Raw genomic sequence first — 24,132 nt, 5'->3', positions numbered from 1 at the left:
TTTGTGATACAGTTCCAGGAAGCTCTGACCCTTCCCTACATGATCTCCAGAATCCAACAGCCTGGTTGCACTACTTCTTGGTGGTGAGGGATTTCTGTTTCCAGTTACCACCTGGAGTAGTTTTTACTGGAGATGTTTCAATCATGCCAATTGTTGAAGTTGTTGGGAAAACAGGAAGTCCTTTTGAAAGTAGAACTGAAGTTGTAAGCTCTAAGATAGATCCCCACGCCTGTGAGAATCCTTTTTCTACCCACAAGGCAGTGGGCCCAACCGATCAGCCCCAATTGGGTAAGGCTGCCTCTTCCGTCAGTTCCACCATATTTATGAGCTTCATCTCCACCTTCACTGCCGTTGAGGTCTTCACAGTCATCCTGGCCAAAATTTTTAAATGAGACATTACTCCTCCCTCTCCTCCTTTCCCAACTAAGCTTGTGACCGGCTATAGCAGAGTTAGTTGTATGTTTATTAATACCCACAAATAAATTTGCATCCTCAAAAGTCAATGCATCTGATTGTCATTCTTTAGTGTTATTTATGACCGAACTTCAATCTAGATTTTTATGAAGATATCTGTTTCATTTATATGTTATTTCATATTTCCAGAAAGAAAAAGTGAATGATCTGTTTGTTGCATGTATTAACTGGAGTGGTGATAGATACGGACGTCAGAGCATAATTTTCTATGTTAATTTAAGTCCCACTAGCTTGAGAGATTCTCATTAGCAGAATGGCAGCATTTTGACACACAGATGTACATTGTTTAAAAATATTTGTTATTTATGTTATTTACTTTTTATATAGGTGCTGTGGTATTGAAGACATCAAATGATGAAAAATAATACTGCTCTTCATCTATGTGTGATTGCTGGATTAATCTTGCTTGCAGCCCAATTAAGCCTTTTTGCGTTATTGATGTATCCCTACAATAAACATTCTGTACTTCCATTGGATGATATCATGGGCATCGTCAACATCACTTCTAAGTTACATCTGTCATTACTTGCCATTGATAACCATATTCTGCATCAATACCTCAATCATAGAAATGATAAGAATGTCTGTATTCTTTGTGATGCCACATATCCTTTGACATTTGCAGTACTATTTCGTGGTCTTAAACATAATGTAAGTATGAAATTTGTTTGTTTTAAGCTTTAGTACAATTATTTGAGTATTTATATTCTGAATAATGTCATTCAGTAACCATTTTCTAAATTTATATACATCATCATCTAGGTATTCTGCCTTATGGCAGGTCTTGTCATGGGATGAACCTCTTCCACTGTTGCCTATCCTGTGCCAAGTTTTTCATATCCAAATATTTATTTCCTTTCATATTGTCCAACATTTGATATTTTTTTCTTCCTCTTCCTAGTTTCCCTTTCACCATTGCTTCTATTCCTTAGATGATAGAGCACTGGCTTTCTGAGCCCAAGTTGGTGGATTTGATCGTAGGTCAGTCAGGTGTGTTCAGATTTGCCAGCCTCTTGTTGATAGATTTAGTGGCATGTAAAAGAACACCAATGGGACAAAATTTTGGAACCACATTGTCTTCATGAAATTGTAAAAGTAATTAGTAGGATGCATTCCACTTATTTTATTAATTATTATTATTATTATTATTATTATTATTATTATTATTATTATTATTATTAGCCCAGCTGAAGTCTAAACGGTCTGACACCGAGGTTAGCCGGTTCGAGTCCTTTTGATCGAAAAAAATTTCACCATCAGAATGTTGGCTGGCAGGATTGGGGAGGTGCTGGTATACAATTTCTAATCACTAGATTGCGTGCCAAAAGCCTGGATTAAATTCCAAACCTCTCCGCAGTGCTCATATGGAGTGAGGGCATATGACGCTGTTGGGGGTGATTCGTCTGTCGGATGGGGATGTTAAGTCTTGAGCAGACCCCTTGGTGCTATTTGACAGGAGTAGGCTATGTGCTGGCACCAGGTTTCACCCTCTCCCTACTATCGTATATCATACATCATACATCTCATTAACTCCTCTGATGAGGTTGACATTAGGAAGGGCATCTGGTCATAAAAACCCGCCACGACAGATTCATCTCACCTCATACCCGACCCCGTAGGGAAACGGGACAAGGGTTGGACAAACATCATCATCATCATCATCATCATCATTCTTGTGGTAGTACATCGCTGTGATTCCCCAGTTAAATAATCCTAGCTTTTAACATTAAATGGTAAATTATAGTACAGTTTATTAATAATATCATGATCATCATTAATAATATTTTTATTGTTTCTTTTAATTTCTACATAGGTATTACATCATTATTGTATTTAGGAAGCACTATGTCCTTTCATTTTGCATACACTGACAGAAAAAAATATCCAAACACCATGAAATAAGGAATGTAGTATACAGAAATTTTGGCAATATATTTGTCGAGGTAACATATTTAATTGATTAAAGGTACAAGATTACAGGTTAAAAGCCATTGCAAATGTGTTATGCTGGTCCATTAATAACTGGTGGAATAGCTGACTGATCAATGCAGGCATGCGAACGTGCATGCATTGTGTCGTACAGGTGCTGGATGTCAGATTGTGGGATGGAGTTCCACGCCTGTTGCACTTGGTTGGACAATACAGGGAGGGTTAATGCCATTTGTGGATGACGCTGGAGTTGTCGTCCAATGATGTCCCATATGTGCTCAATTGGGGACAGATCGGGGGATCGAGCAAGCCAAGCCAACATGTCGACACTCTGTAGAACACGTTGGATTACAACAATGGCATGGGGCATGCATTATCTTGTGGGAACCCCCCCCCCCCCCGGGAATCCCGTTCATGAATGACAGCACAACAGGTCGAATCACCAGATGGACATACACATCTGCAGTCAGGGTGTGTGGGAAAACCACGAGTGTGTTCCTGCTGTCATAGCAAACTGCTCCCCAGACTGGAACTCCCGGTGTATATTCAGTGTGTCAACGTCGCAGACAGGTGGAATGCAAGCGCTCACCTGGCCTCCTTCTAACCAATACACGACCATCACTGGCACCAAGGCAGAAGTGGCTTTCATCGGAAAATGCAATGAACCTCCACTCCATCCTCCAATGAGCTCTCGCTTGACGCCACTGAAGTCGCAGTTGGCGGTGGTTTGGGTTAAGTGGAATGCATGCTGCTGGGCATCTGGCTCGGCGCTGTCCTTAAAGTAACCGATTTCAAACAGTTCGTTGCATCACTGTGGTGCGATCTGCCACTTGAATTGCTGCTTCAGACGCAGTCTGCTGCGCCACAGCCATAAGCCGAATATGGCAGTCCTCCCTCTCAGTGGTGCTACGGTCTTTTTGCAAGCGTACCTTCTCGTGACCACTGTTGCCAGCATGCATGCACAGTGGAGACATTCCTGCCAAGTTGTTCTACAATAGCGTTCTGCAATCCATCTTCACGTAGCCGTATTATACGACCTTCTTCAATCGCAGTGAGCCGTTGATACTGGCCTCTTCGCCATCGTAAAGGCATTCTTGACCTACTCACAGTCACTCCATCCAATCTCATAGGTAACTAATGCTCTCGGACGGTACAGCCCATATTTAAAGCAAATGTGATATGCAACATCATGGGGCCACTACTAGCGCCACACTAGTGCGATTTGCAGGAAATTTGAAACAGCGTCATCTTTCAGATGTATAAATATGCCTACCAACATTCATTAATCCAGCACAACCCCTTCTTGGTGTTTAAACATTTTTTTCTACCAGGTATTATATAGTATATTCAATATTTTCTGTATAGATCAATTATTTCAGTATAGTGGGGTTGGAATTAGGTTCATATTTCATGTTACTTATGTATTTACAGTAATAGCTAAGTGCCCCTGACTTTGCCAAGTGAAATAAATCATCTCTCTATCTATCTGCCTCATTCCTTCCTGGCAAAAGCTTAGAGATGTTCTCAGTTAAATTTAATCAGACTATATAACTCCAAAATATTTTTTAATATCTTATACTCTGAGCCATTAAGGTCTCTATGATATATTCCTCTTGTTTTGAATCTCTTGAAATGCATATTTTTCAGTAGGGGTAATAACAGTCGAGTTGTTAGTCATGAACTTCTTCGAATAGATGAGGAGAAACTTGTATTCTTGCTTATGTACTTCAGAAACTCTTGCTAATGCAGTGAATAAGATTTCTCTGATATTGAATATATTGTGCCTTGTAACTGCTATGAAAATTGTTCTCTAAACAAAGTGATTTTTTTTTTTTTTTTTTTTTTTTGTGGACATTTTCTCTTTTCTAGGAAAATTTACTGTCCATGTTTGAAGAGGCAGGATATAAAACATTTCTGATGTATAACAGTAATCCTACTGAAAGTCCACAAGGTCTAGCCCCTAACATTCCCTTATGTTATCTTCTGAAGAGGAAAGTTGTTGTTCATCTTGTATTATTTCATGAACGAGAAGGGAATTTTTGGTGGCATGGGGATGTCCACAGTGATCCTGATGCTATGGATCACCTATCACTTCTTGGTTTGTCCATACATAAGTTACAGTTAATGAAACATGAAGGAGCATTTGAAAAATTTGAATCTGAACAAGCTGCAATCGACAACATTCCATTTCTGATACCTAAGGATATTGTTAGCTTTCTACGAGATGCAGCTAGTTCCCGTTATATTGAATGTAGTCATAAAACAGCAGATATTTTCCATAAGAAATTTGGAAAAGATACTACTCATGAAGCTTTGAAATTCAAACACCGGGCTTGGAAACTTCTTTCTAGAGCTAAAACTCTTCTGGATAAACTTGGTGTACGGTTCTGGTTAAGCAGTGGAACATGTTTAGGTAAGATAAAATAATGGAACGAGAATGTGAATTAATCGTTTGCGACAAGCGTTGTTGCATGTTGGCCTTTACTTGACTCAAGCATGAGTACATTTTTTAGCTTAACCCTTTGCATGGTATTAGCAAGTAGAGCTTCCTACAATGGTCACCCTAAGATTAGTTTGTTGTAAGATTTATTGTTGAAAAGAAAATAATATGAGAGAAACAGCATTCACTTCAGCATTGTGCATGACAACTATTCTAATCCAAATGCATGATTTCTCCATAAAAATTATTAAAACAATGGGCAACATTCTATCTATATATATAAAATAACATGTTCTGACTGACTGACTGACTGACTGACTGACTGACTGACTGACATACATTATCGCTGAGCCAAAACTATTGGACGTAAGGAAATGAAATTTTGAGGATACATTTATATTATAGTATAGCTGTTCACTAAGGGAGGATTTTTGGATATTCTATCACTAAGAGGGTAAAAAGGGGGTTGAATTGTTTAAATGAATATATCCATATCTCAAAAACTTAAAAGTTTTGGTATTTGAAATCTCCTTTAAAAATAAAGAAACACATATATTTTGTTTTTGGAAAATCCCATAATGGAGGGTGGAAAAAGGTGAAAAAGGGTTTGGAATACCTTTTATTAGGATACTTATATCTCAAAAACTGAAGATGTTACAGATATGAAAAATTGGTATTTAGAACCTCCTTTTAAAATAAGTGCATATTTTTTGTTTTTTAGAAAATCCAATTAATTGGGCGGGGGGGGGGGGGGTGAACAGGAATGACAAATGGGGTGAATTTAAAAAAACTATATCTACAGTATATCTCAGAAATGTAACATGTTACAGACGTGAAAATTTGTATTTTTAATTTCTTTTAAAAATAGAGAAACATGTAATTTTGTTTTCAGAAAAGCCACTTATGGAGGGGGTAAAAACTATTTTAAAGGTGGTTGAATTTTATTAAAATACTGATATCTCAAAAACTGAAGATGTTACAGACGTGAAAATTGGTATTTGGAGTCTGCTTTAAAAATAAAGAAAATGTTTTTTCCCCCCCATAAAATCCCCTTGATGGGGGGGAGGGTGGTGAAAGAATATAAAAATGAGTTGAATTATTTGTATGAGGATAGGCTACTTATATCTAAAAGAACTACTGATGTTACAGACATGAAAATTGGGTATTTGGATCTCCTCTAAAACCACTTATGGAGGGGGTAAAAACTATTTTAAAGGTGGTTGAATTTTATTAGAATACTGATATCTCAAAAACTGAAGATTTTACAGACGTGAAAATAAAGAAATGCAAATTTTTTTGTTTTCGGAAAGTCCATTTAAGGTGGGAGACGGGTGGAAAGAAGTGAAGAAGTTGAATTCTGTTTATGAGGATACTTATATCTCCAAAACTGAAGATGTTACAGACTTGGAAATAGGTATTGAGAGAAGACTGTTTCTACGTGTACAGTTCTATGTCGCATCTCTAAAAACAAAGTTTTTTTTTTTTTGGTGTCAGACATTTTCTCTTTTCTAGGAAAATTCTTTTTTATTAGAATACTGATATCTCAAAAACTGAAGGTGTTACAGACATGAAAAATCAACCAGTACCACAAACATGGTTTACAAAGAGTTTCTGGGGTAAATGAAACAATTTTTTGGTGAGTTTTTATACTTTAGGGATTTTCATATAATGTCTTAGTACAATAGCGAGAAACAATTACTTTTATCACATTATACATTTTACATATTTACATTTAAAATTTTATCAGTCCTTTGCAAATTTGCTGATAGGTTGTGTCCTTTTCCTGCAGTCCATTACGTGATACTAAGAGCAGGGTCATGCCACAGAGGTGACAGATACTACACCTTTCATCCGGAACATGGAGTCTGGAATTTACACATATCCTTCCATGGAATTCATGGACACCAAATCTTGTGAGGATGTGGCATAGCTTGTAGTCTAGTCCTCTCCACTATTTGCTTCTCATTACTTCTGTTACATAGAAGCCTTCAGGAGTCTGCTGGGCTTTCCGTCGTCTTTTTTCCAGGGCAACTATCGCCTCACACAGCCTGCCAAACATCTGAACTGCTGCAGTGATTCAAGTGGAAGGTATGCAGCATCCTCCATACAGTCCAGACTTAGTGCCATATGATTATCATGTGTTCGGTAAACTGAAGAATGATCTTGGTGGACGACGATTAGGAAATGATGAGGAGGTGCAAGCAGCTGTCTCCAGGTGGTTACATAGCACTGGAGATGATTTCTACACATCTGGAATTGAAAAGTTGGTTGACCATTCCGAGAAATGTTTACAGTCTCTTAGGGACTATGTGGAAAAGTGAACTTACATTGTATGTTGTCATAGCCATGTTGCCTATGTGTAGGTGGTTTCATAAATGGTCACAACTTGGAAGTGTAACTTACTTTTTGATTCGCCCTCGTATAATTATTTAAGGAAGCCTGAGATCTACTGTATATATCAACAAAGTCACTTCAGCCTAAGTTTAAATTTCAGGATGGTTGTTACAGTTCAGTGGCTTCTTGAAACACATTAGTCATAGACTTAGAGAGTTTTATGAAATGTAAATCATCAGATACACATGTAGTTTTTAGAGATGAGTGCTCCTATCATGCTATGCTGTAACTTATAACCTTTTGACCTCATTGTCAGCAGCCCTGAAGATGATTTTCTTTGGTTTTTCATTTCCATACCACCCATATTGACCTTATTAGAGTGATTCCAATGTTTACTTTCTGGCCAGATTTTGCATAACACATCATACATTATAGAAACAGATGGAGCAGTTGCTTTCCATGTAAGCACATGTGAATAGACTACACATTAAAAAAAAAAAACCCTCTAATTACTTTCTCTGCTGATGAAGGCTGCAGCTGAAAATGTTGGACTTGGTGTATTTCTTTTATATATAGTCTATTCACGCATGGGTAAGTCGCTGCTCCTCGTCTGTTTCCGACATACACTGAGTGGCCAAATGTCACGGGAATGAATGTCCCATTAGAAAATATGCTGTATATGACCCTTGAGCGTTGTGGCTAGCTGCGGCATAGTTGAGCAGTCTATCACCGACACCAGTGTTGTTAAAATGGCAACATGTCACGAGTTAACCAACTTTGAATATGGGATAATCATCGGCGCATGGCGCAGAAAGAATGTTACCACTTGTGTAAACTGCCACATGGGAAGACACATGTGTTAAACAAACGGACATCACGTCACCTCCCCAGAACCATACTGGGCGCTCGACGGGCTACTGTGAGTCAGATCACCACCCAGTTTAATGTTGGGATTCAGGAACCCATTTCTACCAGGACTGTAAGGAGGCAACTGCACCGCATAGGCTTCACCAGCTGACGACCAACTCGTGTCCCTTTGCTGACACCTTGATACGAAGCTGAATGATGTGCATGGGCCTGCGAACATCAGCAATGGACCATGGAACAGTGGGGACATGTAGTATGGTCCGATGAATCATGGTTCCAGTTGTATTGTGCTGATAGGTGTGTGAGAGTGTGGCGTATGCCCCATGCGTGTCAGCAAGGTTGTGTCCAGGCAGGAGGTGGCTCAGTTCTGGTCTGGGCGGTGTTGTCATGGTCGCAATTAGGCCCCATTGTCCAGCTGCAGTGAGTGCTGACAGTGGACATTATTTAGACGTTCTTTCAGACCATCTACATCCCTTTCTGGTTCAGAGTACCCTGATGGAGAGTCTGGCCCCGCGGTGTAGGGGGCAACGCGTCCGCCTGTCATCCCGTGGCCCCGGGTTCAATTCCCGGTTGGGTAAGGGGTTTTTAATTGTAAATGATTAATATCCCTGACCTGTGGACTGGGTGTTTGTGTCATCCTTAATGTTCCTTTCCTCACATTCAACACTCTACACTTCCTCCATTCCAATTACACGCTGGTTCATATCACATGGTACAAGTAGGGGCAAAAGATCTCTATAAGTTGACGCTCCAGAAAAATAGCATTTAAAAAAAACCCTGATGGAAATGCCATGTTTCAACAGGACAATGCACCATGTCACCGCTCTATGGTGGCACGCAGGTGGTTGGAGGAGAAATCCAGCTAAGTTACGACCATGGATTGTCAGATCCCCCAATCTTAATCCAATTGAGCACTTATGGGGTGCTGTCGATGTTGGTGTATGCTTCATGAACCCTGCACCAACTACACAAGACCAGTTGTGGGTAGTGGTGCAAGATGCATGGGTTCAGATCCCTCCAGAATGATTCCAACACCTTGTAGAGTCGATGCTCCACCGAATTGCTACCGTTTTGAGGGCTTACAGAGGAGCAATTCATTATTAACATCACATTCAGTGTCTTTCCATGATTTTTGGCCACTTGGTGTATATACCGGTATATTTTGGTCTTGTTAACTTTCTTATCTGAACATTTCTCTTACATTGCATATTTGTATTTTTTTTTTTCTTTCAGGATACTTTCGGCAGTGTGACATAATTCCTTACAGTAGAGATGTTGATATAGGAATCTTCATAACTGATTATAATGAACAGATCTTGTCAGAGTTCATTGCTCATGGTTTCACTCTAAAACATTGGTTTGGGCGAGTCAATGATAGCCTTGAGCTATCATTTATGAGTAATGACATTAAACTTGATATATTTTTCTTTTATGAAGAAGATTACTGGGTGTGGAATGGAGGAACACAAGCCAGGACTGGTAAAAAGTTCAAGTGAGTAGCCTGCTGTCCTGATTTTATTTGTGATATTTAGGAAATGAGAGCAGATTGCCTAAACATGTATTGCTGTCCTACCTTCTGCCTTTTTTTACCTATCAGACATCTTCTTGACTTATTTATTTGGAGGTACAGTGGCAGAGTTTGACTCAACTCAGTTTATCTCTAGATGGCCCTGAAACGTTTGGGAAATTTGAGTAATAACTATGAGCAACTGTGTAACTATATTGAGCAAACTGTAGTACCAGTATTGATCATGGCTGTAATGTTATGAGGGATATCAGGAATGCCTCTCCCTTCTTCTGGATACCAATAAAATGGTTGTTGCCTCTATTGACTGGTAGATTAAGCAGCAGATAATAATGAAAATTGCACAGTCTCAAAATTGATTCATCAATCACAGAGTTTTCAACCCAACCCTTTTTATTCTAAGATACCATCGTTTAAGACTATATTTTCAGTATGCACTTGTTTAAATATTTTATGGCAGGCCTGGGGATTCTTAGCACCCTCTTCCTATTGAAGAGCTGCCGGGGACTCTCGATCATGTTAATTTGATTTTCAGCCATGATGATTTTCCTGGAAAGAAATAATGCAGTGGTTTTCCTTTGTCATTTGGAATGCGATATGACTCCTCTACGATCCAGATCAGGATACCGCTGTCTGGTTCTAAGCTCTTTCGGTATTTAAAAGTCCTCGGCAGCCTCAGGTAATTATTGACAAAGCTGCTGCCCTCCATCAAGATGGTTAACAATAGCATTTCCTCCACTGAAGGACCATCACCCATCCAAAGGACCTCATCTTTTGAAAGCCCTTTTAGAGAATCAGGTTATTTGCCACCCCATTTGCTTTTAACAAAACTGTGTCCTTCTAATAATTTATGGTGAATACATGAGGATGGCTGCAATGAACAGCCAAAACTAGTACTATTCGACGATATAAATTATATATTGATTAGATGGAAGAATAACTTAAATTAAAAAAAAAAAAGTATGTTGGCGGATTTCAGTCTGAGTTGAGTTCTAGATATTGACCAAAGTGTCTGTCAAGAGTATTGAAGTCTTTGATGTGTGGATTTATAGATGGCTGCTTAGAGTATCATGGGTTGACCATGTGACTAAACATAGAATACTTCAGGCATATCATCAGGAATGAAGGAAAGTACTGAATACTTGGTTCATCATAAAAGGGAAGATCTCTGGAAAGAGGTAGAGAGGACATTGGTGGATCTCCTCGTTAAGGATACTGGGAAACTGGTTTCAGATATGTTCAGCAGGACTGTTTTTTGATGCCACCAACAAATCTGAAATCATCTTGATGATGTAGTAGTAGTAGTTTAACACTAGGATTACCAAACATTCTTCCTACCTACTTTTATCGAAGCGGTCATTTTGACTGATAGTGGCACATATTCGTTTCTTGAGGATATTGGTGCCAGAAAAAGGTTCCAATTGAGTATAAAAACATCATAGACCACAATTTTATTATCATGCATGACTTGTAAAGACTATTATGAATAAATAAATAAACAAATAAGTACACTAGTAAGACAAAATGTTATTCTTACACACTTTAGTTTACATTATATACTGTGCATATCTGCATGAATATCACTTTCTGCTTTTCAACTTATTTGTCACACTGTGCACACACACTTTGCTTGGTCACCTTTGAAGTGAACTTAACCACAGACCAGTTTTATGTAGATTGCACACCTTTCAATTGTCTTGTTCCCTTTGCACACTTCTTCCCTGATTCATGAAAAACTCAGCAAAACGCAATACTACGTGTTCACTTGGGGTCTGATCGGTGGGTCGCGTTTGATCTTTTCCGAGATAGGGACAACCGTTTACAACATACTTGACTTCCACATCGACAGCCAAACAAAATTTCATACCAAACTTTTCTGGTTTATTGGCCCTATACTGCATAAATGGGCATCTAGCTTTCGATGGAAAGAGCTGTTCATCCACGGTAATGTTCTCACTTGGCCTGAAGCAAATAGTAAAAGTAGATATAAATTTGCCCGGCACAACGGATACAAGCGCCAATTTATCAATTTTCAGGTGATCCCTGCTGGTAGATTTTTAATCGAATCAAAGAAACCTCATGATATCCAGAAAACGGTTTTGTGTCACAGTTTGGGAGAAAATTCCAGGACCCCACTTCTGTGACGACAGATCAAGAACGTTCGTGTCAGCTCCATAGGCTCCGCGTGCGTATAAAATACCAATGACAGCGTCCAATTCTTCCAAAGAAAGTGTCCGTTCAGGACTGTTCAGAACTTTGCGGACTCCATATCATGATATACTAACAATTTGTTGGTTATTTTGATCCACCTTTTCAATACAAATTACAGTTTGTGTTGCTAAGTTGTAATGTTACAACACTAATTTACCGGGACATGTTTCGCTTTTATTCACAAGCATCATCAGCCTATGCAATTGCCTCAAGGTTTGTCATTTTTGGTTTGTTGTTACAAATTTCATTACATTGAATGTAAATCTAATTTCAGTGATAACAATATTTAACACATTGCTGACCGGATGCTTGAGCTTGTCACATACCCTGTGGACCGGACATTTTTCTACTAACCATACTAGGGTGCACTTGATTATAAAGATTTTAATAAATATTAAACCAGTCAATATTTTATCTTTAAAGTTGGTATGGGTACTCTCCAATGCCCCTAGTAATAGTGGATCTGCCTTTACAAAACCATATTCAGCGTCAATTCCTAAAACATCATTAATGTTTACATCGTTGTCGTCGTCAGAATCACTTGAATAAATAAGTACACTAGGTAAATTACGGCCTGTAGAGGCTTGAATATCACTTCCGCTATCACTCTCACATTCCGTTTCCACTAATTCATTAGACTATTTCCACTTGAACGATCATCGGCATATAATTCTTATCGTCGTCAGCTAACACCGTATTCCGCGGGCGCTCCATCTTGTCATTGACTGAACCGGCAGAAAGAAAGTCGACGTTTCGAAACTAAATCAAAGAATAAAAGAGGCCGTGAATAAAAGAAAAGTGGCAGATATACATCTACGATTTATTCTACTCAATGTGAACGTCCGAAATAGTTCAAGATATGGTCAAGTGATGTCACAGGAAGACCGAAAACAATGTCGTGAATATAACCGAGATTTCTCGGGGCCCGTCACCTACCGCTGGCGAGCGTACTACGAGATTTCTCGGGGCCCGTCACCCATGTGTTAAAACAAGAATAATATACACATTATGACAATATGATCTGCAATGTTAAAATGGATTAACTCTTAATTCTAAAGCACATTGACGTCCAAAACACAGTTTTTTGATTTGGCTAAAAATTGTTTGCAATGTTAAAATAAAATTGATTCAACTATAATTTGGCATTAAAATTTGAGTCATAAATATAAATATAAATATTGGATGTTAATATATAGGAGCCATAGTTTCTGAAGTGTGTTGGTTTCTAGAATACAGTAACATTTCAGAATTGCAAATTATAGTTAAGAATTGTGCTAAATAATGTTATTTAAAAAGACTGTAGTTTTGCATTATGCGTGATTAGTCATGATGATAATCTAGAATTGAAGTCTTGAGTTCGTTGGAAAATGGCTTCTAGATTTAATGAGGCTTGCTGCTGCAGTTTGGCAATTTGATCAGAGGAAGTATTGACATATTTAATTCTTGTTTGTAGTGACCAGACTCTCCGTTGGAAGTTGATTGTTTTGATGTAAGTTATGGTTAAAAGGCGCTTCAATCCAAATTTTGAGTACTGGTATCTGATTATGTTTCTTTCGATTTATGGAATGGAAGAAGCATCTGGAACAAATGGAAATGAACTTAAGTAATATTGTGTGTGTGTGTTGTGCTTATAATGTGAGTGTTGATGTTGCATTATCACTTACCCCTTTGTCTGCTGCTACAGAATCTTGTGGGCTTTATTGCGTTACTGTGACTATTGTCTGTTGTGGCTCTACTTCTTGTGTTGTACGTATGAAAGAGCTGTTGTGAAGGGCGGGTAGGGGGTTGAGGGGAAGAGATGTTGGGCGGGGCGTTTGCTATTGACGTGCTACGTGGTGGGGAATTCTTATTTGTTGTCGAGGTGGGGGTAGAGGACGATCCTACAGGCGGGGCGTTAAGCTTTGGCGTGTTATGTGGAGGGGGACTTTTTTGCGTTACCGAAATGGTTTCAGTTGTGAGTGTATTTAGATTGAATATTTTAAAGAATTTGCTTTTATCTGATTTGAGATTTCGTAATAATGTTGGCAACTGCTCTATTAACGGACTTTTTATTTCGACCGCGTCATTCAAGTTTTTTCCTTTATTAAAGTATTGATCCAAATAAATATATATGTTTTCGAATTCTGTCATTAGCTTCCCCTTTTTGATTCTTTTGATTATTGTAAGGTCTTTATCTATTGAGGTGTAATGATGGCCGGTTTCTTTCATATGATTACTCATTGCAGAGTATTTATTGTGTTTTAAGGCATTAAAGTGTTCCATGTATCTGGTTAGGAAACTGCGCCCAGTTTGGCCAACATATGAAGATTTACACTGTGCGCATGTTAGTCTGTATATTCCGGAGCCTTGAAATTTGTTATTGTAGGCACTTACTGTGTTATGGTTAAAAAATAAGTTTTTGTTAGTGTTATATATTTTAAAGGCTATTTGCATATCTCGTTTTTTGAGTGGGTTTGCTATTTGGACACATAGAATGTGAAGACAGAAGACAGAAGACAGAAAAGCTTTTAAGGTCGGTTTCCCATATATCTATCTGGAAGATGCACAGAGCGCGGATTTCTGGCCACCGGGAATAAAAGTCAGAAGATTTCGCTTTCGGAGATATGATAGGAGACCAGAGGAAGAACGAGGGGTGGAACTCCAGTAAACATCTCACCCAATTGCCAAAGAAGAAGGGACCTTGGTCGAGCACGGAAATAAGTGTATTATTATGGAATGTAGAGGGAATAAGAAACGCAATACCCCACATATCACAGAAGACAATAGACGACACAGATGTTATGATACTGACAGAGACATTCCTCACGGAACCAATGGACTTGCAAGGTTACTATGGTATACACACGCTAGCGACCCCGATGGAAGGAAGACCAGCAGGGGGAGTCACAATCTTCATAAAAGGGAAACTGGGAGATATCAAGCGAATCATCAAGGAGGAAAACATGGTCACAATAATCACATCAGAAATTACGATAATAGGAATTTATATTCAGCCAAATACACCTATAGAAAACATAATGGATAAAATATCTATAGCCATAGAACAAACGAAAGCAGAAAGGAACGTTATAATTGCCGGAGATTTTAACTGCAGGATAGACAAAGAAAATACCAAAACTCGCATCCTTCTTGAGACACTGGAAGAAGAAGGCTTCAAAATAGCGAACAAAAAAGAAACACCAACCTACTTTGCACATAACGGTCATAGTGCCATCGACCTACTGTTTTTTAGAGGAGTACAACTACAATTGTGTAAACAAGAAGGCCTATGGAACTCATCGGCAGCACCAATAAGGAAACACATACCTATAATGACACGCCTACGCATGGAAATCCAACAAAAGAGGAAGGAAGCAAAAAGACCAAGTATATATACTAGAAACATCCAGCGGGAAACAGTAGAAGAAAGCGAGGAAAACATCGGGAAAGCTAGAAACCTAATAGAAGAAGAAAGACTAGAAGAAGCCCTAGAAACAGCCATCAAAGTAATAACGAAAGCTATTATAGTAAAGGAAAGAAGACACGCACAAGCTTGGTTTGACCAAGAGTGTTACAAGGAAAGAAAAGCAACTCTAAAGGCCCTGAATGCAGCAAAATTATACAGACGCCCAGAAGACTTAACAGCATATGCAGAGAAAAGGAAAAAATATAAAGAACTAATAAAAAAGAAAAAAGAAGAATATACAGAGAAACAAGGAAGGAAACAAGCCGAGGAAGCAAAATCAGACCCATACATAGCACTGAAAAAGAAGACGTCAATTGCAACAGGAGAAATTCATATGGAGAAGTGGGAACATCATTTCTCGAACATACTGAATAAGGAAGGGCTGAAGCAAGCATATGACATAGAAACAGCAGAATCCGCGCATGCTGTGGAGCCAATAACAACGGATGAAATTAGGAAAGCAATACAAGGAGGGAGAAACAAGAAATCCGCAGGACCAGACAAAATTTACATGGAACACTTAAAAGATTCACTTGGCGAGATGGAAGAACTGTGGAAAGACCTAATGAACAAATGTATACAGACTGGGAAGATACCAGAGGGATGGAACACAGCGACTCTAAAGATATTGTTCAAAGGAAAAGGGAGCAGAACATCACTAGACTCATTTAGAGGAGTAGCACTAGAAAATGCATCCTTTAAAGTTTTCACGAAGATACTAAATGAAAGATTACTGGAAGCCTTCAGTGGGTACATTCCAGAAAATCAATTCGGTTTTATGAAAGGCAGGAGCACGGTCCAGGCAGTGAAATACCTAATAAATCAGGTAGAAGAAGCCTTAAGACACAAAGGAGGGAAATATCACGCAGTCTTTGTTGATTTCAAGAAGGCATTCGACTCAATCGACAGGCGAAAGCTAATCGAGAAAATGAAATTGACAATCGGCGAGAGAGACCCACTAGTGAGAATAGTTGAAGCATGTCTACGGAGGAACATAATCCGAATAAACAACAACGTAGAAATTTCTGAAGACATAATACAGACGAACGGAGTTATGCAAGGGGATCCCATGAGTCCCACACTTTTCAACATTTATACAGCAGATGTGAACCGCATAGTAGAGGAAGGATCAAAAGCAGAGCTGATCCTATACGCAGATGACATGCTGATCGGAGCGAAAGAAAAGGAGGATGTGCAAAGGGCAGTCCGCAGACTAGAGACCTGGGTGGAGGAAAACAGCCTACAGATAAATGAAGAAAAGACAGTACAAATGACCTTCAGAAAAGGTGGGAAATCAACGCCCAAAGACAACATAACATTACACCAAAAGCCATTACAAAAGGTACGAAATTACAAATATTTGGGAATAACACTACAGACAACGGCGGCGTCCTTTGGTATACATATTCAAGAAAGAACGGCAGCAGCAATCAGAGCCTCATACAGCATCCAAAACATTTCAAACCTTTCAATCAGCACGGCGATGAGACTTTTCAAGACGACAGTAGCGCCAGTGATAACATATGGAATTGAGATCGTGTGGGAAAAGCTGAAGATCGGAGACCTGATGAGAATAGAAAGAATAAAAGCAATGTTCATGAAGAGGATTACCCGAGTCGGAAAGACAGCGCCATCCCGGATGGTATACGAAATGCTGCGGGAGACGTATTTCATAGAAGACATACGATCACAGTTCTACCTACAATCAACGGAAGCAAGCAGGGCACTAGTAAATATCAGGGAAAGGAAGAAAAGTGAAATCGACCTCGACTTCTACGCCTCACCAGCGATGACGGACGATAGATGGACTAGAGAGTGCAACACACAGCGCCACGTGATAACACGACTCTCCATACATGGGTTTCACCACAAGGTATGTGTAAACCAGAAGTTCCATGAGCCAGACGAAGATTGTAAGTGCATTTTGTATGGACAGAAGTGTAGAAGATATCACATCATAACATGCACGAAAAGAACCAGGACAATTACAGACTATAGCAAAGACTAAAATGTGAAATTTATTTAATGCTCAAACTTGAGTGTACATTTCTCTATTAATTATTTGGTGAATCTTTGAACTGGTGTAAGTGAAGGTTGCGTATTTGGATTTTTTAGTCTTTTCCGGTGTGAGGTTTGTGGCTATTTTGAGCTTTACTTTGTTGATGATTCGATTTACTATGTCTGCTTTATATCCATTGGCTAGTGCTAGTTCTTTTATAAAATTTATTTCTTTTGTAAAATTCGCGGGTGATAAGGGTATTTTGTAGGCTCTGTAGACCATACTGAAAAAGGTTGCTTGTTTGTGGGATTTGGGGTGGAGTGAGTCATTTCTTATTGTTATTGGCGTGTGTGTTGGTTTTCTATATATCTGATAATCAAATTTGGATTTTAAGCGTGTTACAGTAACATCTAAATAATTCAATGAGTTGTTTTCTTCGTCTTCTTTGGTAAATTTTACGTATCTATCGATGTTGTTTAAAAATTCAAGGATTTTTTCACTGTTATTTTTTCGATTGTCTGTTATTACAAATGTATCGTCAACAAATCTCAGCCAAAGACAGATTCCTTCTATGTTTGGTTTTATAATGCTATGTTCTATGTTATCCATATAAATATCCGCTAATATTCCAGAGCTGGGGTCACCCATGGCTAAACTTAATTGGTGGTAAATTTTATTGTTAAAGGTGAAATAGTTATTATTTAGTACGAATTTAAGTAGTATAATAAATTCATTTACTTCTAGCTTACTTAAGTTGCTATATTTGGAAAGGTTTGAGTTAATAATTTTGATCGTTTCTTTAATGGGGATATTTGAATACATATTGGAAATGTCAAACGAACTCATTCTATGGTGGGGTTGTAAGTTGAAGTTTTTTAATCTTTCGCAAAATTCAATTGAGTTTTTAATTGAGGAGTTACTCTGGAACTTATAATGCTTTTTGAGGAACTGATGTATAAATTTTGATATTTTATATGTTGGGCTATTTCTGCTGTTTATAATTGGTCGAACGGGTGTATTGTTTTTGTGTACTTTAGGTAGTGCCTTTGCCTCGGGTAATGTTGGGTTCATGTTGACCATTTTTTGTTGTTCTTGCTCGTTAAATAAACAAATTGAATTTTTAAGGATTGTTTTTAGATTCCTTTGAATTCTAGAGATCGGGTCTTTATTTACTATAGTGTAAGATTCATTAGAAAAGAATTCTTCGGTTTTTTTGATGTAGTCACTTTTATTTACTAGGACTATTGTTTCGCCTTTATCTGCCTTAGTCACGATAATGTCGTTATCTTTTATTTTTGTCTTTAAATCTTTTATTTGTTTTAGGAGGGTCTGGTCGGAATTAGTTTTCATTTCTTTTACTAAACTTGGGAGTTTCTTTTTTACTTCATATTTAATGTAATTTTGTATTTCTGCCGGCAGTTTCCCTATATTTGCTTCAGATTCCGCTATTGTGATAGTTAATTCTTCCATTTTGTACGGGTTAGGCCAATTGAACTTAGTTCCTTTGTTGAGTATGTTCATTTCATTTTCAGAAAAATTGGTGTCTGATAAATTAATTGTCGCGGGGTTGTTTATCTTTAAAGGAATTGAATCATTTTTTCCATTAACGTTTAACTTTTTTTGATCTTCTATTAGGTGTTTTAGTTTGTTTTCTAGAGTTTTTTGCTTTCTGTCTAAGATGTTTGAGAGTTTTTCAATGGTATGTCGTTGAATGGAGCTCCAGTCTAAAGGCGATGTAAAATGGGATATACTTAAGTGTGCTTTGTAGAGCTGTAAGTTTAGTAGCGATTTTTTTTCTGTACAGTAACTTTAATTCGTTTTTTAGCCATATTTTGTTTACTCTGTTTTGGGTGTCAAGAGATTTTGAGCTTGATATGTTCTTTCTTTGGGTATACCTTAAGAATTTCGGTATTACACCGCACCTTAAACATTCTTTCTAAAACCAGATATCTTTAGCAATCTTACTGACTTTAACCTTGAGGTTAATATACCTGTTTGTCTTAGTTTTTGCCTGGTTGGCTATCACATTACAAGCTGTAGCGGCACAAGTTCCTTCAATGTGGCATTTTTCATGTCCTGTGGGACCTCGGACTTCCCTCAGTATAGTTTACTTCCTCCTCTCTTGACACCCAAAACAGAGTAAACAAAATATGGCTAAAAAACGAATTAAAGTTACTGTACAGAAAAAAATCGCTACTAAACTTACAGCTCTACAAAGCACACTTAAGTATATCCCATTTTACATCGCCTTTAGACTGGAGCTCCATTCAACGACATACCATTGAAAAACTCTCAAACATCTTAGACAGAAAGCAAAAAACTCTAGAAAACAAACTAAAACACCTAATAGAAGATCAAAAAAAGTTAAACGTTAATGGAAAAAATGATTCAATTCCTTTAAAGGTAAACAACCCCGCGACAATTAATTTATCAGACACCAATTTTTCTGAAAATGAAATGAACATACTCAATAAAGGAACTAAGTTCAATTGGCCTAACCCGTACAAAATGGAAGAATTAACTATCACAATAGCGGAATCTGAAGCAAATATAGGGAAACTGCCGGCAGAAATACAAAATGACATTAAATATGAAGTAAAAAAGAAACTCCCAAGTTTAGTAAAAGAAATGAAAACTAATTCCGACCAGACCCTCCTAAAACAAATAAAAAATTTAAAGACAAAAATAAAAGATAACGACATTATCGTGACTAAGGCAGATAAAGGCGAAACAATAGTCCTAGTAAATAAAAGTGACTACATCAAAAAAACCGAAGAATTCTTTTCTAATGAATCTTACACTATAGTAAATAAAGACCCGATCTCTAGAATTCAAAGGAATCTAAAAACAATCCTTAAAAATTCAATTTGTTTATTTAACGAGCAAGAACAACAAAAAATGGTCAACATGAACCCAACATTACCCAAGGCAAAGGCACTACCTAAAGTACACAAAAACAATACACCCGTTCGACCAATTATAAACAGCAGAAATAGCCCAACATATAAAATATCAAAATTTATACATCAGTTCCTCAAAAAGCATTATAGGTTCCAGAGTAACTCCTCAATTAAAAACTCAATTGAATTTTGCGAAAGATTAAAAAACTTCAACTTACAACCCCACCATAGAATGAGTTCGTTTGACATTTCCAATATGTATTCAAATATCCCCATTAAAGAAATGATCGAAATTATTAACTCAAACCTTTCCAAATATAGCAACTTAAGTAAGCTAGAAGTAAATGAATTTATTATACTACTTAAATTCGTACTAAATAATAACTATTTCACCTTTAACAATAAAATTTACCACCAATTAAGTTTAGCCATGGGTGACCCCAGCTCTGGAATATTAGCGGATATTTATATGGATAACATAGAACATAGCATTATAAAACCAAACATAGAAGGAATCTGTCTTTGGCTGAGATTTGTTGACGATACATTTGTAATAACAGACAATCGAAAAAATAACAGTGAAAAAATTCTTGAATTTTTAAACAACATCGATAGATACGTAAAATTTACCAAAGAAGACGAAGAAAACAACTCATTGAGTTATTTAGATGTTACTGTAACACGCTTAAAATCCAAATTTGATTATCAGATATATAGAAAACCAACACACACGCCAATAACAATAAGAAATGACTCACTCCACCCCAAATCCCACAAACAAGCAACCTTTTTCAGTATGGTCTACAGAGCCTACAAAATACCCTTATCACCCGCGAATTTTACAAAAGAAATAAATTTTATAAAAGAACTAGCACTAGCCAATGGATATAAAGCAGACATAGTAAATCGAATCATCAACAAAGTAAAGCTCAAAATAGCCACAAACCTCACACCGGAAAAGACTAAAAAATCCAAATACGCAACCTTCACTTACACCAGTTCAAAGATTCACCAAACAGCAAACCCACTCAAAAAACGAGATATGCAAATAGCCTTTAAAACATATAACACTAACAAAAACTTATTTTTTAACCATAACACAGTAAGTGCCTACAATAACAAATTTCAAGGCTCCGGAATATACAGACTAACATGCGCACAGTGTAAATCTTCATATGTTGGCCAAACTGGGCGCAGTTTCCTAACCAGATACATGGAACACTTTAATGCCTTAAAACACAATAAATACTCTGCAATGAGTAATCATATGAAAGAAACCGGCCATCATTACACCTCAATAGATAAAGACCTTACAATAATCAAAAGAATCAAAAAGGGGAAGCTAATGACAGAATTCGAAAACATATATATTTATTTGGATCAATACTTTAATAACGGAAAAAACTTGAATGACGGGGTCGAAATAAAAAGTCTGTTAATAGAGCAGTTGCCAACATTATTACGAAATCTCAAATCAGATAAAAGCAAATTCTTTAAAATATTCAATCTAAATACACTCACAACTGAAACCATTTCGGTAACGCAAAAAAGTCCCCCTCCACATAACACGCCAAAGCTTAACGCCCCGCCTGTAGGATCGTCCTCTACCCCCACCTCGACAACAAATAAGAATTCCCCACCACGTAGCACGTCAATAGCAAATGCCCCGCCCAACATCTCTTCCCCTCAACCCCCTACCCGCCCTTCACAACAGCTCTTTCATACGTACAACACAAGAAGTAGAGCCACAACAGACAATAGTCACAGTAACGCAATAAAGCCCACAAGATTCTGTAGCAGCAGACAAAGGGGTAAGTGATAATGCAACATCAACACTCACATTATAAGCACAACACACACACACAATATTACTTAAGTTAATTTCCATTTGTTCCAGATGCTTCTTCCATTCCATAAATCGAAAGAAACATAATCAGATACCAGTACTCAAAATTTGGATTGAAGCGCCTTTTAACCATAACTTACATCAAAACAATCAACTTCCAACGGAGAGTCTGGTCGCTACAAACAAGAATTAAATGAAGGGGTTAAAGGTATAGTGGTGTAAGTCACTTTATCATCGTTTTTAGGAAATGAGCATAATGCGAAAGGTATTGTAGTTAATTCAGTAGACAAGTTTTTGTGATGGTATTGTTTTAGAGGTACTACGTAGGTCCAAACTTAGGGATTAGGCTTGATTTGAAATTTTTTTTGCTCAAAAGTTGTACCTCACGCACTAACCAAAGTCACTTGCACCACTGTGCCTTACCAAAGCCTGTGACATACACCACTGTATGACCTAAAACCAAAGACTTACACCACTATGGACATCAACAAAATGATGTAAAGTTGACTTGCACTTCTCAAACACATTTTTATTGAACATTACACAAAGTATAAGAATAATACAAACAATTTAATTTTTTATCACGAATGGAGTCTTAATGTTTTTAACATGGCAATACGGATTCAGTCTATTTCATCAGGATATGTGGTTTCCACAATTTCCAGAGGTCCAACATCTACAAGCTCCTCACCTTCTTCAATAGTGGTTCGCAGGGAAACGAAGAATTCATGTTTCACTGGTGGAATGTATGGCAGAAGATCAAGCATATCTTTCTTTTTAGCCTCGGTAACAGGCCTTCCCCTTGGGTACAAAACATCTTGAGAAACGTTGGCCAGAGAATGTCGCCTACCGGGCTTTGCTGCCTTTAGATTTAGTTTAGAAAATGGGATATCCTCATTCACAGTTTCTTTGTAGAAGAGAGTGTAAGGTTGATCTTTCAAAATTTGTATCCATTGAATTTTCAACCAATTAACAGCAATGTTGTTCTCATTTTTCTTTCGTCGCGTGATACAACTTTCCAACTTTGCAACAGATTTGAAATCCTCTCGGCTCATTTTCGTCACCATGAATGGATTGTTCCTTCGGCACTTCATTATGATACTGTACCAGTCGTCTGCAGTATAAATGGACTTGTTCTTTGCGTACGATTCAATTGATCCAAATTCAGCGTCGTTGGGTAGAAAAGAGTGGCCACTTACCATAAATTTGTGATCGATAATTTCTGCATTGCTTTGAGGGCCCTGTATGTACTTCATGAGGTACAAGGAAAACTTAATATTACGGTTTTGGCCCGTGCATGCGTCACTGTACAACACTATGTGCCTAGCAGATGACGCTCTTGCTGCAAGATGTTTGACGATACAGGAACCAATCTCTTGAGACCCACGAGAAGCGATCGTTTCATCCCAGCAGAACATGAAGCCTAAACCTGTTCCAAGTTCATGGCAGCCAAGGTTATAACAATACATATTCCGCTTATAGTAAGCCACGGACGTTGTCAAAACAGGAAATGGCAAAGCCTTTTCGAGGTCGAATGTCAGACCATAGAAAGATTCGTCTTCCCGTGCTTTCACTTTGTCCCGATCTCTAGCCTCTCTCACCTTTTCGGCATTTCTGAGGTGTAATTCTTTTTCAGCCTTCAGCTTTGTAGATTCGTCTTCATCTTCACACACTTCAATCTTCTTGTCAAGCACATCGCATCTGGTGCACGTATCTTTAAGAGGCCGGTGGAAATGCAAGTTGAACTCATTGCTAAAGGTTCGACGGTAGATGGCTTCAGAAACAGGAATATCACCTTTTTCCGTGCACTTTTCTTTGTACAGTTCATACATTGTACGTACATTCATGTCAGGAGGAAGGTATTTCCTGTTAGGGTTCTCTGATCTACTGTAGTGCGATTGATACGATGGGAAAGATGCTATGTGGTCACGCACACCATTCATGGCAGCCTCCGGTGTTTTATTTTTGGGGGGATGGCGTCCTCGGCCATCACTTCCTGGTTGTTGACCCTCTCGTACTTTTTGTATTGCCCTTGTCATTCGCCCATCCGAAACTTGGAGTGTTTGTAAGAAAAAACGCTTGCACACAGTAACGCTATTGCCTCTGACTTGGAATCTGAAGCTGTTTGAAACAGACTTTGCATTTCTCGTTGAATTTCGTGG

At 38.0% G+C, this 24,132-nt stretch overlaps 1 protein-coding gene across 1 annotated transcript in view; it reads left to right on the top strand.

Moving 5' to 3' along the window:
- Positions 1–24,132, top strand: part of LOC136872384 (ribitol-5-phosphate transferase FKTN) — a 65,601-nt gene that overhangs the window by 21,806 nt on the left and 19,663 nt on the right. Inside the window, exons 2-4 of the mRNA XM_067146193.2 lie at positions 802–1,125; positions 4,273–4,816; positions 9,278–9,536. Coding sequence (XP_067002294.1) covers positions 826–1,125; positions 4,273–4,816; positions 9,278–9,536 — 1,103 coding nt within the window. The 5' untranslated portion in view covers positions 802–825. The remainder of the gene's footprint in view (positions 1–801; positions 1,126–4,272; positions 4,817–9,277; positions 9,537–24,132) is intronic.

This window comes from Anabrus simplex, chromosome 4, assembly GCF_040414725.1.
Source record: "Anabrus simplex isolate iqAnaSimp1 chromosome 4, ASM4041472v1, whole genome shotgun sequence".
NCBI lineage: Eukaryota > Metazoa > Arthropoda > Insecta > Orthoptera > Tettigoniidae > Anabrus > Anabrus simplex.
Note: the sequence above shows the minus strand (reverse complement) of the source record. Positions and strands in the feature narration are given on the sequence as shown.